We start from the raw sequence: 13609 nt of genomic DNA, 5'->3' as shown, positions 1-13609 counted from the left end.
GTCGCTATTACTGGGGGGGGTTAATTAGCATCACGTGGGGAGGGGATGGCGGAGCAGGGCCCGGCGCCCCCCGGCCCTGCGGGTGGGTCCTGGGGGGGGCGGGGGCTGCTATTGTCTGCGAGAATTTGGGAGCCTTTGAAAAAACCCTCCCGCTCCCTCCCACCCCTATTGTTGGAGGGAAGATGGAGTCAAACCTCTCGCGGCTCCCTCCCGGCAGGGTCTAAGCTGGGGGGTTTTTGTTGGGTTGGGTTTTTTTTTTTTCCCTCTTCTTTTTTTTTTTTTGGCTGGGCCGATACCTCGAAGCTGGCCGAGGAGGAGGAGGAGGGAGGAGGCGGTAACAGCCACAACTCGGAATTTGCAAGCGAGTGTCGGGATGGGGTCTGTTTCCAACCAGCAGTTTGCAGGTTAAGTTATATTATTGTCGCAGCCCGCCTCGCCTCCGCGATTATTAATAACGGCGGCAGAGCCCGGACGGGGGGCTCAGGGACACCCCCTCCCCCCGCCCCGAGCCTGGCCCCCCGCCAGCCCCCTCACCCCAGCAGCGAGGCCGGGCCCGGCGTGGGTTTCCTCCCTCGCTGCAGCTCTGGGGGGTTCGGAGAGGAGGATTATTTGATTTTATTTCTCTTTTCTCGGCCCCAGGATGAGCCCAGAAGTTCGGGGCCGGTGGCAGCTGCCGGGGTTGGTTGGGAGCTGGGGGGTTCCCCGTGAAGTGGGGGGATGCTGACGGTGGGCAACAGACTTTCTCCAGCGAGGCTCGCTGGGGCAGGGGGATTTTGGGGCTGTTTCCCCCTTTTTTGGTGTTTTTTTTAATGCGTTTTTTTCCCTTTTTGTGGTTTTACAATTTTTTTGCTTTTTCGTTCGTTTTAGGGGTTCGGATGTTTTTTCCTTTTTTTGATGTTTTTAATGCTTTTGAGGGACAAATGGCTTCAGGGCCCCCACCCCACACACTGCCTGGGCCACGCTGCCAGCAGCTGCCTTCGCTTTCCTCCGTGCCCGGCGTGATCCCACGCACACGTGGAGCCGTTTCTGGCCGCTCTGTTTCGGGCTTCGGGGTGGGTTTTTGGATTTTTTTTGATGGGTTTTGGTGTGTTTTTCTTTTTGGTCTGTTTTTGGTTTGAGCTTTTCCAGCCCGAGGAACCCGAGCGGGACCGGGGGCTGCTGCTGCGGGGCTGCCCAGCTGCGTGCGGGGCTGCGGGAACCCGCGGCTCCCTCCGAGCCCTCGGCTCAGCGGCTCCGTGGGTCTCTTCCCCAGGTACAAAGCCGGGAGAGGAGCCGACCGGAGACTCGCCCAAGGCCGAGAACGAGCCCCAGCCGCTGCACGGCTCCGGTATCTGTAAGTGGTTCAATGTCCGCATGGGCTTCGGCTTCCTCTCCATGACCGCCAAGGGCGGCGCGACCCTCGATTCGCCCGTCGATGTGTTCGTGCACCAGGTACGGGGCTGGATCCCGCGGGAGCTCCTGGGGAGGGAAAGGGGTGCAGCCCCTGGCCGCCCCCCCGGGGGGATGTGGGGTGGGATGGGGACCCCCACGCCGCCTCCACGCGAGGTCACGGCTCGTTTCCCCGGAGCGAGGCGGGTGCCGAAGGGCAGCTCCAGGGCGCAGCCCGGGGCTCCTCTCCGGGGACCGGCCGTGTAAGCTGATCCCTGAGCGATTTCATTTTCCCATCATGGTTCCCCGGGGAGCCCCTCGGGGCTGGCTCCAGGGGAGCAGGTGCCTGCAGGGCTGAGCGAGACGGGCATTGGGGATGGAGGGACGTGGGGAAGAGCTGCTTGTGCCTCCGGGACGGGGTCTGGGGACCCCCGAGCCGGGCAGGGATGGAGATTAGGCTTTCCTCAGCTGTGGCTCATCCCCAGGGCAAAGGAATCTCTTCCCGGGCCTCTGGTTTTGGCTGCATGTGGCACAAAGGCGTGTGGGGTGCTGTGTGTGCCCCTGTGGATCCTGTTCCACGGTGACAGTTTCATGTCCAGATCTGAGCCGCACACGCTTCTCCGGGGGAGCAAAGCCCCGTGTGTGCTGGTGATCCTGTACCAAGGGAAGTTGTGGATTTGGCTGCTTGTAACCCCCTGGCTTGTCGGGAAGGATCTGCCAGGGGATCTGATTGAAGGCTGAGGGAACGGATTTGGAGATAGTGCCCACACTGGGGCCAGTGCTGGGAGGGACATGTGGGGCTCGGTGCCTGCTTGTGTGGAACGGGTTCTGTGATGAACATGGCCTGTTCCCCTCACCCTGGAAAGTGTCTGACATTGTGGCTGGAACTGTGCATCTCTGGAGCAAACACGAGTGGTTTTGTGGGTACAGTTCGGAGCAGCTGCACAGGATTTGACCCGAGGCAGTGTGATGATGCTGGGTCTAGGGAGCTGCAGGTCCAGCCAGCCTCAGTAGCTGCTGCTCTCCATGAGCCCAAATTCCCCCAAGCTAGGGTCCATCCTGCAGTTTTCTGACAGAGTAGGGGTGCAGGGCTGAGCCCCTGGGCTGTTCAGAGCTCTCGGGACCAAGGGCTCCTAGGGGTCTCTCATCCCAGGCCATAAGGCAGTGGCTGCTCCAGGCTGGCCTGTGGTGATTTGGCACGTGAGTGATCAATGGAGAAGCAAATCCCTTCTCCTCTGGCTGCAGCACAGTGAAAATGCCTCAGTAGGAGCTCCTCTGCTGAGCCAGAAATGTGGCTGGGTTTGAGGGCACGGCCTGGTGGAAAACCAAGATCCTGGTGCTCTCGGGAGAGCAAATGGGTCTTTGCATCTCAATGTAGCACAGCGGGACCTTGTGCCCATGGGGAGCCTCCCTCCTGCCTTCTTGCCTTCTCCTGGGGGTTTATTGCCCCCAGACAGTCTGGTTTCCTGATTGCTCTCGCTCACATTCCTACAGGAAAGGAAAATTAGCTGGCGTGTCTCTCTGGGAGCATCCCACAGCCTCAGAGAGCTGCAGCCTGGCTGTGTGGCCCGTTTGCTGGGGCCAGGACAGTCCCACGTGTGGGATTTGCTGTGCTCAGGAAATTCAGCAAAGGCTGGCTGAAAGTGCTGATGTGGGGTGGCAGAGGGGCACATGTGTGTGGTTCCTCTGGCATGGGGAAGGGCAGTGTGCCCCCAGTGCACTGCCAGAAGTGGAGCAGCTCTGGGCTGATGTTGAGGCTCTGCCTCTCACCTCACTCGCTGGTGCAGTCTCTGCTCCCTGCAGCGGGGCAGCCAGGGCTGATGCCAGCAGCTCTCCCACCACGCAGCATCCTGGCACTGCCTCAGCCCCTCCTTGGAGAGGGACCAAACTCACACTCCCACCTCACTGCTTTAGGATGGCTCATGGGGACACGGGCCCGATGCTCTGCCCACCCCCAGGCACCGGCTCCCTGTGGAGGGAGTCAGGCCTGGGAGGGCAAAAGCCAGCACTGGCTGCGGGGGTCAGCACGGGGCTGGGGTGCTGTGCCCACCACACACCCCACACACCAACCATTGGGGTTTAAGACCATAGAGCCCCCTCATAACCCACTCCTTCCCCTCTTCATTTACATATGTGAATGATGACCCACAGGAAGTAATTGTGGGAGAAAGAAGGGAATTGGCCTCTTTAGATCTATTAAATCACTTTATTACAGGAACCAGGTCTGAATGGCCCTTCTCTGCAGGGAGCGCGTCTCCATCTCCCTCTGCCTTTATCTGATCACAAAGAGATTAAAATCTCGGCAGGACAGGAGACTAACAGGGCTCCTTGGGGCTGCCTTTCCCTGCATTGTGAGCTAAAAATGAGGCATTTGGGTTCAAATGCCTCCCCTGGACACTGGAGATGGATTCATTTGGGGGCTGTGAGGAGACAGGGGGGATGATGCACGCAGGAGCGGAGCAGGTCTTGCTGGGGAGGTGAAACTGAGCAGCACCCGTGAAAGGGGGGTTCTTGAGGTGGGAGAAATTGGGCTGGTGCTGGGGAAGAGCCCAAAGCTGTGGTGGTGGTCCCTGGGGGATGTGGCTCTTGGGCTCAGCCTGTAGCATCACTTACAGAAGGCAACCTGGGAAAGGGAGAGGAAAAAATCTGTGTCCTTCATGGCCCCAAGGCTCAGTGCTGCTGGCCAGAGCGGGAGGAGCAGCTCAGCAGGGTTGGGATTTGCAGCCCATCCCCAAACCTGGCCTGAGCTAGGGGAAAGGGGCTGCCCAGCCCCTGGGAACTGCTGCTCCACACAGCACAGCTCAGCTCTGTGTCTTCAAGCGCTTCTTCAAGCCAAGGAGCCTAAACCCTTGACAAAGGCAATGTTGGCTGCATTTGGAGGTTTGGGTTGATTTTGTTCCTGCCCATGATTTGTGCCAAGGAGAGCTGCTGATGTGATCCTGTGTGTCCCATGAGGCTGTGCCTGTGGCTGAACCCGCTGGGGCTGGGACACGGCACTGCTGGGCCCCCAGGGTAGCGTGGGGCTCCCTGAGAGACTCCCGTGGCCCCTGGCTGCTGCTGGGGGGTCAGCACTAGCCAAAGGGCTCCATCCCTGCTGGGCCCTGCAGGAGCAGGGAGGAAGGGGCAATGGCTGCCCGTGGGCTGTGGGTTTTGGCTGTGCTGCCCCGGCCACAACGCGAGTGTGACAGGAAGCCTGGGAAAGGCACATGTGAGTGGCAGCTCCATCCCTGCAACGGCAGGGACACGAGGGAGGATTTCTGTGCTGAGGAGTAAGGCCCAGCCTTCCTGTACAGTCTCCTGCTGCCTTTCCCCTGTGCTGGGGTGCAGGGCAGGATCTGCCCCGGGTGTGATTCCATCGGTGCAGAGATGGGGGTGGCAGCAAGGGGAAGGGGGAACCCACTCACAGCAGAGGTTTGGGTTGGTGTGTTGTGCCCATGGTGGCACAGGACACAGTCACTATCTCACTTGTTCTGCTTTCCAACGTGCATGGGTCTGTCAGGCCCAGGGATGCCCCACAGGCTGGTGGGTGGGCACCCCGAGGTGCTGGGGGCGGGGGTGAGGGGAGGTGTCTGCAGCACCCAGAGCCATGTGTGTGTCCCAGGGGTAGAAATGCAGGTCGGCATCTCATCCTTTGGGGGAGGGGGTTTGGAGCAATTTCTTTGTGGTTATTGTTCAAAAAAGAAATAACCGCAAGAATAAAATGGTTTTGTAGCGTTTGTGTGCCAAGTCCTGATGGGAAGCAGTGAAAGAGAGCAGCTTTATTCCACCCCTGAAACTCCCTCAAGACACATACACACAAAAAAAAGCCTCCTGTCTCTGTCTAAAGATTAACTGATGGCTGCAGGCACATCCCTTCCCCCAGCTCCCCCTCCCAGCCCCAGGGTGAGGGGCAGGGAGAGAAAACACCCTTAAATGGGCTCCAGATAAAATGGCCCAAATGAATGGGATGGCTCCTGTTAAAGCTGGGGAGGGCTGGGATATGGAGCCACTGGCTTGGAGAGCCCCTGTCCCTGCTCTGACTTTTCCTTTTCCCTCTTTACTTACTCCTAAAAAACGAGTGGGACGAAGCCCAAATGGCTGATGGAAGGTGTGTTGCTTTAATCTGGGAGTGTGAAGTTAATGTGCAGCCGCTGATCCCAATCAGCTGCCCACGGGGAGGGTTTGGCACCCTCAGGGTGGGGGAAAACTACAACTGAAGGAGTTGAAAGGGTGAGTTCAGGGCAGGCAGCTGAGGGATTCAACTGTGGTGGATATGTTTGGTTTTGTAGGGTGTTTTTTTCCCCCTAGTATTAGTATCTAGTGTTACATTTTGCTGGTTTATGATGGGAAGTGAAGAGCGAAGTCGGTGCTCTGCCAGGAAAGTGGCTTTGGTTTGGTTTTACTTGAATTTAGGGGAAAAACTCCTTGGGGATATTTCTCCAGGTGATGGGAAGGGAGCCACTGGAAAGCTCTGGCAATGTTTTGTTAAATGCCTTGTGCTGTCCCTGAGGGATTCCTGCCAGCATTACCCTCTTTATTCCGGAGCTGAGGGAAGGACCCTCTTTCCTGAGCAGCATCCGCCGGCCGCTTGCATGGGGCTGAGCTGCAGGAAGGGACCAAAGGGCCTGCACACCAGCCCAAAAATAGCAGCAGCACCATTCCCTGAGCCTGAACCACCAGCACTGGCGAAAGATTCGCTGTGTGGTGTGGGGAGAGCTCTGCTAAGGGGCAGATCCAGGCTCTGAAGGCAAAGGGATGTTTCCCTGCTGGCCTCGTGGCCGGTGGTGGGGAGCTGAGCTGAGCCCTGCTGCAGCACAGGGCTGGGGCTGCTGCTTTGCCTGCTGAAATCTGCTTTGGGGGCTGTTTGTTCTCAGGTCAGGGGGAAACTTGCTGGGCCAGAACAGGGCTCAGACCCAGCTGAGGCTGCTGTGTGCTGGTGGGACTGTGGTGGCATCACCCTGTGGCAACCTGAGCTGTGCCCCCAAAACTGAGCGAGCAGCAGCCCCCACACACACCAGCCTGTTCCCAGCACAGGGGCTGAGGAGGGGGCTGCTGAGGGGGCTGCTCTGCACTGGCTGTGCCCAGGCTGAGCCCTGTGGGGCTGGGGGTGCTCCCCAGGATGGACCCTTGGGGTGATGTTGGGGTGAAGGTGGGCAGGAGGTGTTGGGGCTCTGCAGGCTGCCCCGTGATCCAGCTGGGACAGCTGCTGTGTGACATTTGGCAGCACAGGGCAAAACAAGGGGTCTGGGTGCATGAGGACTCTGTGGCTCAGGGGGACAGGGGAGTGCAGGGGCAGTGGGGTGGTCGAGGTGCCCTGGGTGCAGCTGTAGGTGCTGGCTGAACAGAGCGCACTGCAGATGGGTTTCTCTCAGCCTGTGGATGAAGATGAGGTGCAGTGATGGGGGCACAGACCCACAGAGAGCTCAGCAACCCCTGTGCCCATAACTGGGACCTGCCAGGGAGTGTGTCTGTGCTTCCTGGCCTCTGTGGGCCATTTCCCCTCCACAGTGGGGGAAACTGAGGCACGGCCACTGGCTGCAGAGGGGTCAGGCTGCCCAAACTGCTCTGGGCATGGCCTGGCTGTGGCCCTGGCTGTGGCCCTGGCACATCTCTTGTCCCTGCAGCTGATCCCAGCCTGGCATCCCAGCCCAGCCCCACATCCCAGCCCAGCCCAGCTTGTTTTCCAAGGGATTTGAGTTGAAACGGCTGCGTGGCTCCTGAGGTGCAGCGGCTGCTCCGCCCTGGGCCCCGCTCACACAAAGATGGTTTGATTGAGTGGCCGAGGCCGGCTGGGAATAAACGTCCCCTTGTGTGGTGCCCGAGAGGCCGCGGGGACAGCGGTGACCCCGGGGCCGGCCGAGCCCCTCCGGAGCCGGGCGGGGGGTGAGCGGGGGCCGCGCGCTTTGGGGTGCAATGGCCGGATTTGGGGTGCTCTGCGGTGCCGCTGGGGTCTGTGCTGGGGGGATGCTGGGTGGGAGGAAGAGGAGGGGTGGAGGGTGTCCACGTGTGGGTGGTGAAGGGGAAGGTGGGGTACAGCCAGTGCTGTGGGAGGGGGGTGGGCAGCTGTGTGCTGCAGCTTTTGTCTGCTGTGAGCAACCCCAAGTGGGATGGGTGGGAAAGCAGAGAGGGGCTCGCTGTGGTGCCTGGGGAGGGGGCACAGAGAGCTGGGTGAAGTGGCACCGTCTCTGCTGCTGTTCCTGCTTCCACTGATTAACTCCGGACCCCTAATGCTGCCAAGTGAAGTCCCTGCACTAGGATACGCTTTCAGTTTTATTCTGAGGCTGGCAATGCTTTGTGATCCTAAACCCAAAGAGAGCCCAGGGTCACCCTTCATCTGCCCCACACCACAGCCATCTCCCCCCAGCCCTGACCAGCACTCCCCCCAGAGCCCAGCACCCCCCAGGCAGGACCCGGCTGTCCCACCGTGGGTGAGGTGGGCGCGGGGCCAGAGCACAGAGGGGCTGCAGGGGGTCAGGGGGCCGCAGCCATGCCGGCCACCCTTCCCTTCCCTTCCTCCCCCCGCCGTGGTCTGGAACTCCTGGAATTTGGGCAGCGGGAGCGCGGCTGCCGCCGGCCCTTTGTTCTGGGCTGGCCGGTGGCTCCCGGCCCTCCCCTGCGCTGCCCCTCATCCCCAGCATCCCCAGCCTGCTCCAATCCCCCTCTTCCTCTCTTTATTTTTTTGGGGGGGGTGTGTGTGTGTGTGTGCTCGGAGGCCTGGGAAGGCTCCGGCTTTGTGTGTGGTGTGGGCCAGGGGCTCTGGGCCCCTTCCTTTCAGATGCAGGAGGTATGCAGCTAATTCAATGGGCTGCAGTTTGATTACCTATCTGATAACAGAGGAATGCCAGCAATGTGTGTGTTTTGGGAAGGGGGCAGGGGGGATGCGCAGGGACCACCAGCCACTCTGCAGCTCACATCAAAAGGCTGCAGTGGGGAAGGGGAGGGGGGGAGCCGGAGCGCCCTGGCCGCTGCCCCCCTGTCCCTCCCCGGGGAGAGGGCGTTTCCTCTGGCCTTTTGGCGGAGGGGGCCGGGGCTGGGGAGCCCGTTGTCATCCTCACCCGCTCCTGGAAAATAAATCGCTTCCCTCGTCAAGTCACGGCAGCTTCTGCCCCTGCCCCGCTCCTCTTCCTCGGGATGGGGCTAAGGGGTGGCTCGTGGGGGGAAGGAGCTGGACCCCTGGCACTTGGGGTGTAGCAAACTGCCTGCCCCTGGGAAACGATGCCCAAGGCTGAGCTGGGAGGGAGCAGAGCCACGGCTCGGTTTTGTCCCAAAGCTCGGTGCCGAGTGTGGGGAGTTTTCATCTCCTCAGTGTAAACACAGCTGGGGCTGTAACACCGCGGTGAGGGGGTCTGGCTCTCACCCTCCAGCCTCCAGAGCTGCCTCCTTGCACTGTGGAGTGATGCTCAGCATGGAGTGATGCTCAGCATGGAGTGATGCTCAGCTCCTCCTCACCCCCAAATCACCAGGGCTGCTGTTGGAGTGGGTCTGCAGCCCCATCGCCCAAACTGCCTCACACGGGAGGGGGGTTGAGGGGGCTGCTGCAGCAGCACAGGAGGGACAGGGCAGGGCTGGTGGCCAACCCTGAGGTGCTGAGGCTGAGACAGGCACCTCCTGTGTTGTTGCTTTGGACATAGAGCTCCTGCTTGGGAGATGCTCAGCGTTTTCCTGGTGATGCTCAGCACTGGGGGAAAGCTGAGCTGGGGCTGGGAAGCAGCATCTGGCCATTGTGCTGAGCACAGCAGTGTGTTTGCCAGTGGCAGGTAGTGATGGGTCTGTCCAAACCAGCCCTGGATGGGCAGAGGTTGTTACGAGCCCCTGTCATGTCCTTGTCGTCACTGGGGACCTCGTAGCTCACAGTTTGTCCCTTTTGGGTGCAGGAGCAGGTCAGAGAGCAAAGGTTTCTGATGATCCCCTGGGAACCCCCCATCCCAGCAGGCAAGTGGATGTGGGAAACTTGGCTCAGCCCATGGGGTCTGTCTCATCTGGAGCCAGGCCCCTGGACACATGAGAGGGAGGGAAAGTAGCCAAAAAAGGGGCCTTGGCAATTGCACCCTCCAGTTCCACTTCCCTCCTGTGCCCATGGGCACATCCTGAAAGACCCCTCTGAAAAAGAATCACTCCTAAACCCCAGACTCCCATTTCCCCTCTCTCTGCTTCCATGCAGGGTGTTCCCACGTGTGTCCTGGTGAGATTTGGGGTGGAAGAGGGCAGGGGGCCATGGCTGCCCATGGCCAGGCAGCGTGTGCACAGAGGCTCAGTGGGGAAGAACGGGCAGGCGCAGCCCACGTGAAGGGAGCTCGGCCATGAATGGGGGAGAAGCTCCATTCATAAATCCCCAGCCCATGGAGCTGCTCCTCCCTCTGCCAGCAAATCCCCCTTAACTCTTTGCTCGTTTGAGCTCTGCTGAGGAAGCTGAGCAGAAGCCTCGCTGCCGTCGCTGCTGGGAGGAATCTGTTCTGCTGAAACACAGAGCTCAGAAAGTGGAGTGGATTTCTCTGTCATCTCACAACCCTCCTTCCCAGCCTGGGTCTTTCTGAGCTCTTGAGTTGGATTGTACTGGGACGTGGTGATCCTGGGAAGGGATGGGAGACACTCCCAGAAGTGAAGATCCAGGGCTAAATGGCTGCTTAATTAATCACTGTAGGCAATTAAAGGGCTTGAACCGAGGTGAGCTGCAGTGAGGGGGCTGGTCAGGACCCCTGGCCAGCAGAGCCAGCTCCCAGCCTCCCAGACTTGCTGCGTGTGCAGGGGGTTTGGCCTGTGTCCCGTGTTCTCTCTGCAGGGAAGTGAGTGGGGTTGAATGTGCCTATGCAAAGCCTTGAGATCCTTTTGTCTTCTAAAAACGACACTTTTGAATCTCCTCACGAGCATCCCCAGCCCAGGATGCTGGGAGATGCAGGAGCAGCTCTTGCTCCCCAGCCTGGTGTGCTGGGGGATGAAAGGGGCTGTTTTGCAGTGCTGAGAGCTGGCACTTTGCAGCACATGGTGTTGAAATTCAGGTCAGAGGTGGCTCTGCCAAACCAGTGAGCCTCACTCCGTTGGGTATCTCAGCTCCCTGAAGGCTCTGTGTTATCACACACAGATTTTAGAGAGATGAAGGTGCCTGGTTGAGCCCAGTCCCAAATATCTGTGCCCTCACAAGGGGCAGGTACAGAAGACCTTGGCAGCTCTCATGCCACGGGAGGAGTTTGCTGGGCTGAGGCTTGTCATGTGCCCAGTGGACACCCTGGCTCCGTGCTGACCCCCATCCACTCCCTGTGTCCTCTCAGAGCAAGCTCCACATGGAGGGTTTCCGCAGCCTGAAGGAGGGCGAAGCTGTTGAGTTCACCTTCAAGAAATCATCCAAAGGTTTGGAGTCCATCCGGGTGACCGGCCCTGGAGGCGTCTTCTGCATCGGCAGCGAGAGGAGACCCAAAGGCAAGAGCCTCCAGAAACGCAGATCGAAAGGAGACCGGTAAGAGGCCACTGGGGCCTGATCCAGAGCAGGGGCTGAGCTCTGCGGGCACCACAGGAGCTGCCGGGCACCCTGCCCACGGCGTGGGGACAGGATGGGGTCCAGCGGGGTGGGCAGCGACCCTTTCCTCTGGGAAAGTGGCTTCCTTGGGCGGTTAATGAGTGGCAGATGCAGCTCAGTGGGGAAAGGGCAGCAAAGCAGGAGCGAGAGGGCGGAGGTCAGGGCCAGCCCGGGCGGCCGCTGCCCTGGTCCGCGGGAGCTGTGCTGGGCAGGGGCCGTTGGCTCAAACAGAAACCCTTGTGGGAAGGAAATTGCCGGACGTCCTGGCAGCATCTCCCACGGTGAGGCTGGGAGCCCTGGGGCAAGGTTCTGGCCAGCCCTTCATCCTCCTCTCCTCCCCCATCCTCTCCATCCAGGCAGATGATGCCCACCCCAGCTGAGCTGCTCACGGGGCAGGTTTTAAAACGATAGTCAGGAAGGAACTGGAAAAGGAAAGAGCAAAGGGCTGTGGATGTTCTAGATGGATGCAGGATTTAAAAGGCACACAGGCAGCTTCCTCTGCCCCACGTTGCTCTGGTGTGAAGGTGACAGCCGGGGGATGAGAGCTGCAAGGGTGCAGCTGTGAGAGAAGCCACGTTTGGGGTTGTCCCCACACCCGTGGCCACGGTCCCTGCAGCTGTGTGAGAGCTTGTTCCTGCTCTGCCACAGGCTTTTGGGCCACAGTGAGTAGCCCCAGGTGCAGGGACTGCAGACACAGGGACCCAGAGGGGTAGAAGCCCCCAACATCCCCAATGCTGGTTCCCAGCCCTGGTCTCGATGTGGGGGTTTGCTGCCATCTCCTGGGTACTGGCAGCATCACTGAGCCAGGTCTGACCCAGCTGTGGTAGAGCTCGAGCTCTGGGGGGACCAAACCCAGGGTCACACCCAAAAGAGCCACCCCACATGCCCTGGGCAGCTGGGGCTGTTTTAAACTCAGCTCTGTCTGTGAAGCCAGATGGGTCCCAGGCACGTCCACGGCAGCATCCCACCTCATTTCCTTTCTCCTCCTTGAATCTCTCTCCTCCCTCCCATTTCCCTGCAGGTGCTACAACTGTGGCGGGCTGGACCACCACGCCAAGGAGTGCAAGCTGCCCCCACAGCCCAAGAAATGCCACTTCTGCCAGAGCATCAGCCACATGGTCGCCAACTGCCCCGCCAAAGCACAGCAGTCACCCAGCTCCCAGGGCAAACCTGCCTACTTCCGAGAGGAGGAGGATATGCACAGCTCAGCCCTCCTCCCTGAAACCCGGGAATGATGGCAGGTGACAGGGAGGGGGGTTCCACCGGGGGGAAAAGGCTTTGGCAAGGTGATGGGCGGCCGTGGGGGCTCAGAGCAGGGTGGGCAGTGTGAAGGACTGGGGAGGGAGGATGGCAGTGCTAACAGTGGGGACCTGGTGTCCCTGCACGCACTTTTTCCTCCTGTTCCCAGACTGGGGAAGGACCTGTTTCAATCAGGATGGCTTGTTCCAAAAATAAGGGAAGGCAGCACCTAACATACCTCTTCCAGCTAAAATAACACCCCAACATATTTGATTCATCTTTATTCTTTTCCTAAACAAAGCCAGGCAGTGGTGTCTCTGGGAGGAGGAGCAGAGAATAAACATCTCAGGGAGGAGTCTGTGGCTCCTGAGCTTCAAACAGGCTCAGCCACAGCCTGGTGAGCTGCAGGGGACCTGCTCCTACACCTGCCTTGTCCCCCTCTGCCCCAAGGAGGGGAGCTGGGATGGGAGGGTTGGCTGCAGAGTGCTGGGGAGATGCCACCCCTGTAGGTCTCTGTCCCTCGCAGCTTCCCAGTTTCAGGTGTGGATTTGCAGTTTACCCATGTGGCTGCCCAGGCTTGGCTCAGTCCAGAAGGAAATTGGGCATCTCTCAGGACTGGGCTGACACAGCCTGCTCATGGACTGTGAGCAGTGGCTTGGGGAAGATCAAGTCAAAAGAAAAACACCTTTTTCTCCCCAGGACTTCCCAAGTGCCAGCCCTGAGAGCTCAAGGTGTTTCATGCAGCCAGCTCTTTCCCTCTAAAGCTTCTTCCTGGCTGCAAAATGCACAGCTGGGGAGTGAGAGGGCTTCCCGGAGCAGAAATGCTCTTTGTTGAGCCTTGGGCACCAAGCACGGGGTAGAGCTGGCTCACAGAGATGTTGCTGGCAGCGTTTCTCTCAGAGGCCACGTACACAACCCACCCAGGGCTCCCACACATCCAGCTGTGGCTTGATCCAGCCACCAGGCTGCCTGAGGCTTCCCACGGGCTCTGGATCAAACCAACACAGGACAAAACTGCGCCTCTGCTCCTCCTGCCCATCCCACACTCCAGAAAGTGATGCCTCCTGACCTGAGCCTCCCTGAAGAGTGCCCTGGGTCATTAGTGGCTGCTCTCCTCCCTCCCCACAGGCCCCCCCAAGTCTTGCCTTTATTTATTGGCCCCTCCTCCCGGGCAGCCCCCTGCCCGAGCCGAAGCCAACACCAAGTGAAACCTGCACTAGGACGTGCGTGAATGACGTATCTTTGGGTTTGTTTGTTGTCTTTGTTTTGGGTTGGGGTTTTTTTTTCGTTGTTGGTTTTTTTTGGGGTGTTTTTTTTTAATATAAATATTCTGGCTTTGTATTTTTGTATATTTTTAATCTTTAAGAAAAGGAAAAAAAAAAGAAGAGAGAAAGGACATAATTCCTGCAACTTATTCTCAGGTATTCAAGCAATCTCAGGGATAAATTGCCTCTGTAGCCCAGTGCTGGACAGAGAGAAGGGTTTTTTTTTCCTAACAGCACAAAGATGTGA

General features: G+C 59.2%; 1 protein-coding gene across 1 annotated transcript; it reads left to right on the top strand.

Annotated features, from left to right (window-relative positions):
• Positions 1-373: 373 nt before the first annotated feature.
• Positions 374-12093, top strand: LIN28A (lin-28 homolog A). The gene is made up of 4 exons (XM_062014589.1): positions 374-404; positions 1253-1431; positions 10614-10798; positions 11880-12093. Exons 1-4 carry the CDS (start codon positions 374-376, stop codon positions 12091-12093), a joined length of 609 nt encoding a protein of 202 aa, XP_061870573.1.
• The last annotated feature ends 1516 nt before the right edge of the window (positions 12094-13609 follow it).

The sequence above is a fragment of the Colius striatus genome, chromosome 24 (genome assembly GCF_028858725.1).
Source record: "Colius striatus isolate bColStr4 chromosome 24, bColStr4.1.hap1, whole genome shotgun sequence".
NCBI lineage: Eukaryota > Metazoa > Chordata > Aves > Coliiformes > Coliidae > Colius > Colius striatus.
This window is presented reverse-complemented; position numbering and strand designations above follow the sequence as displayed.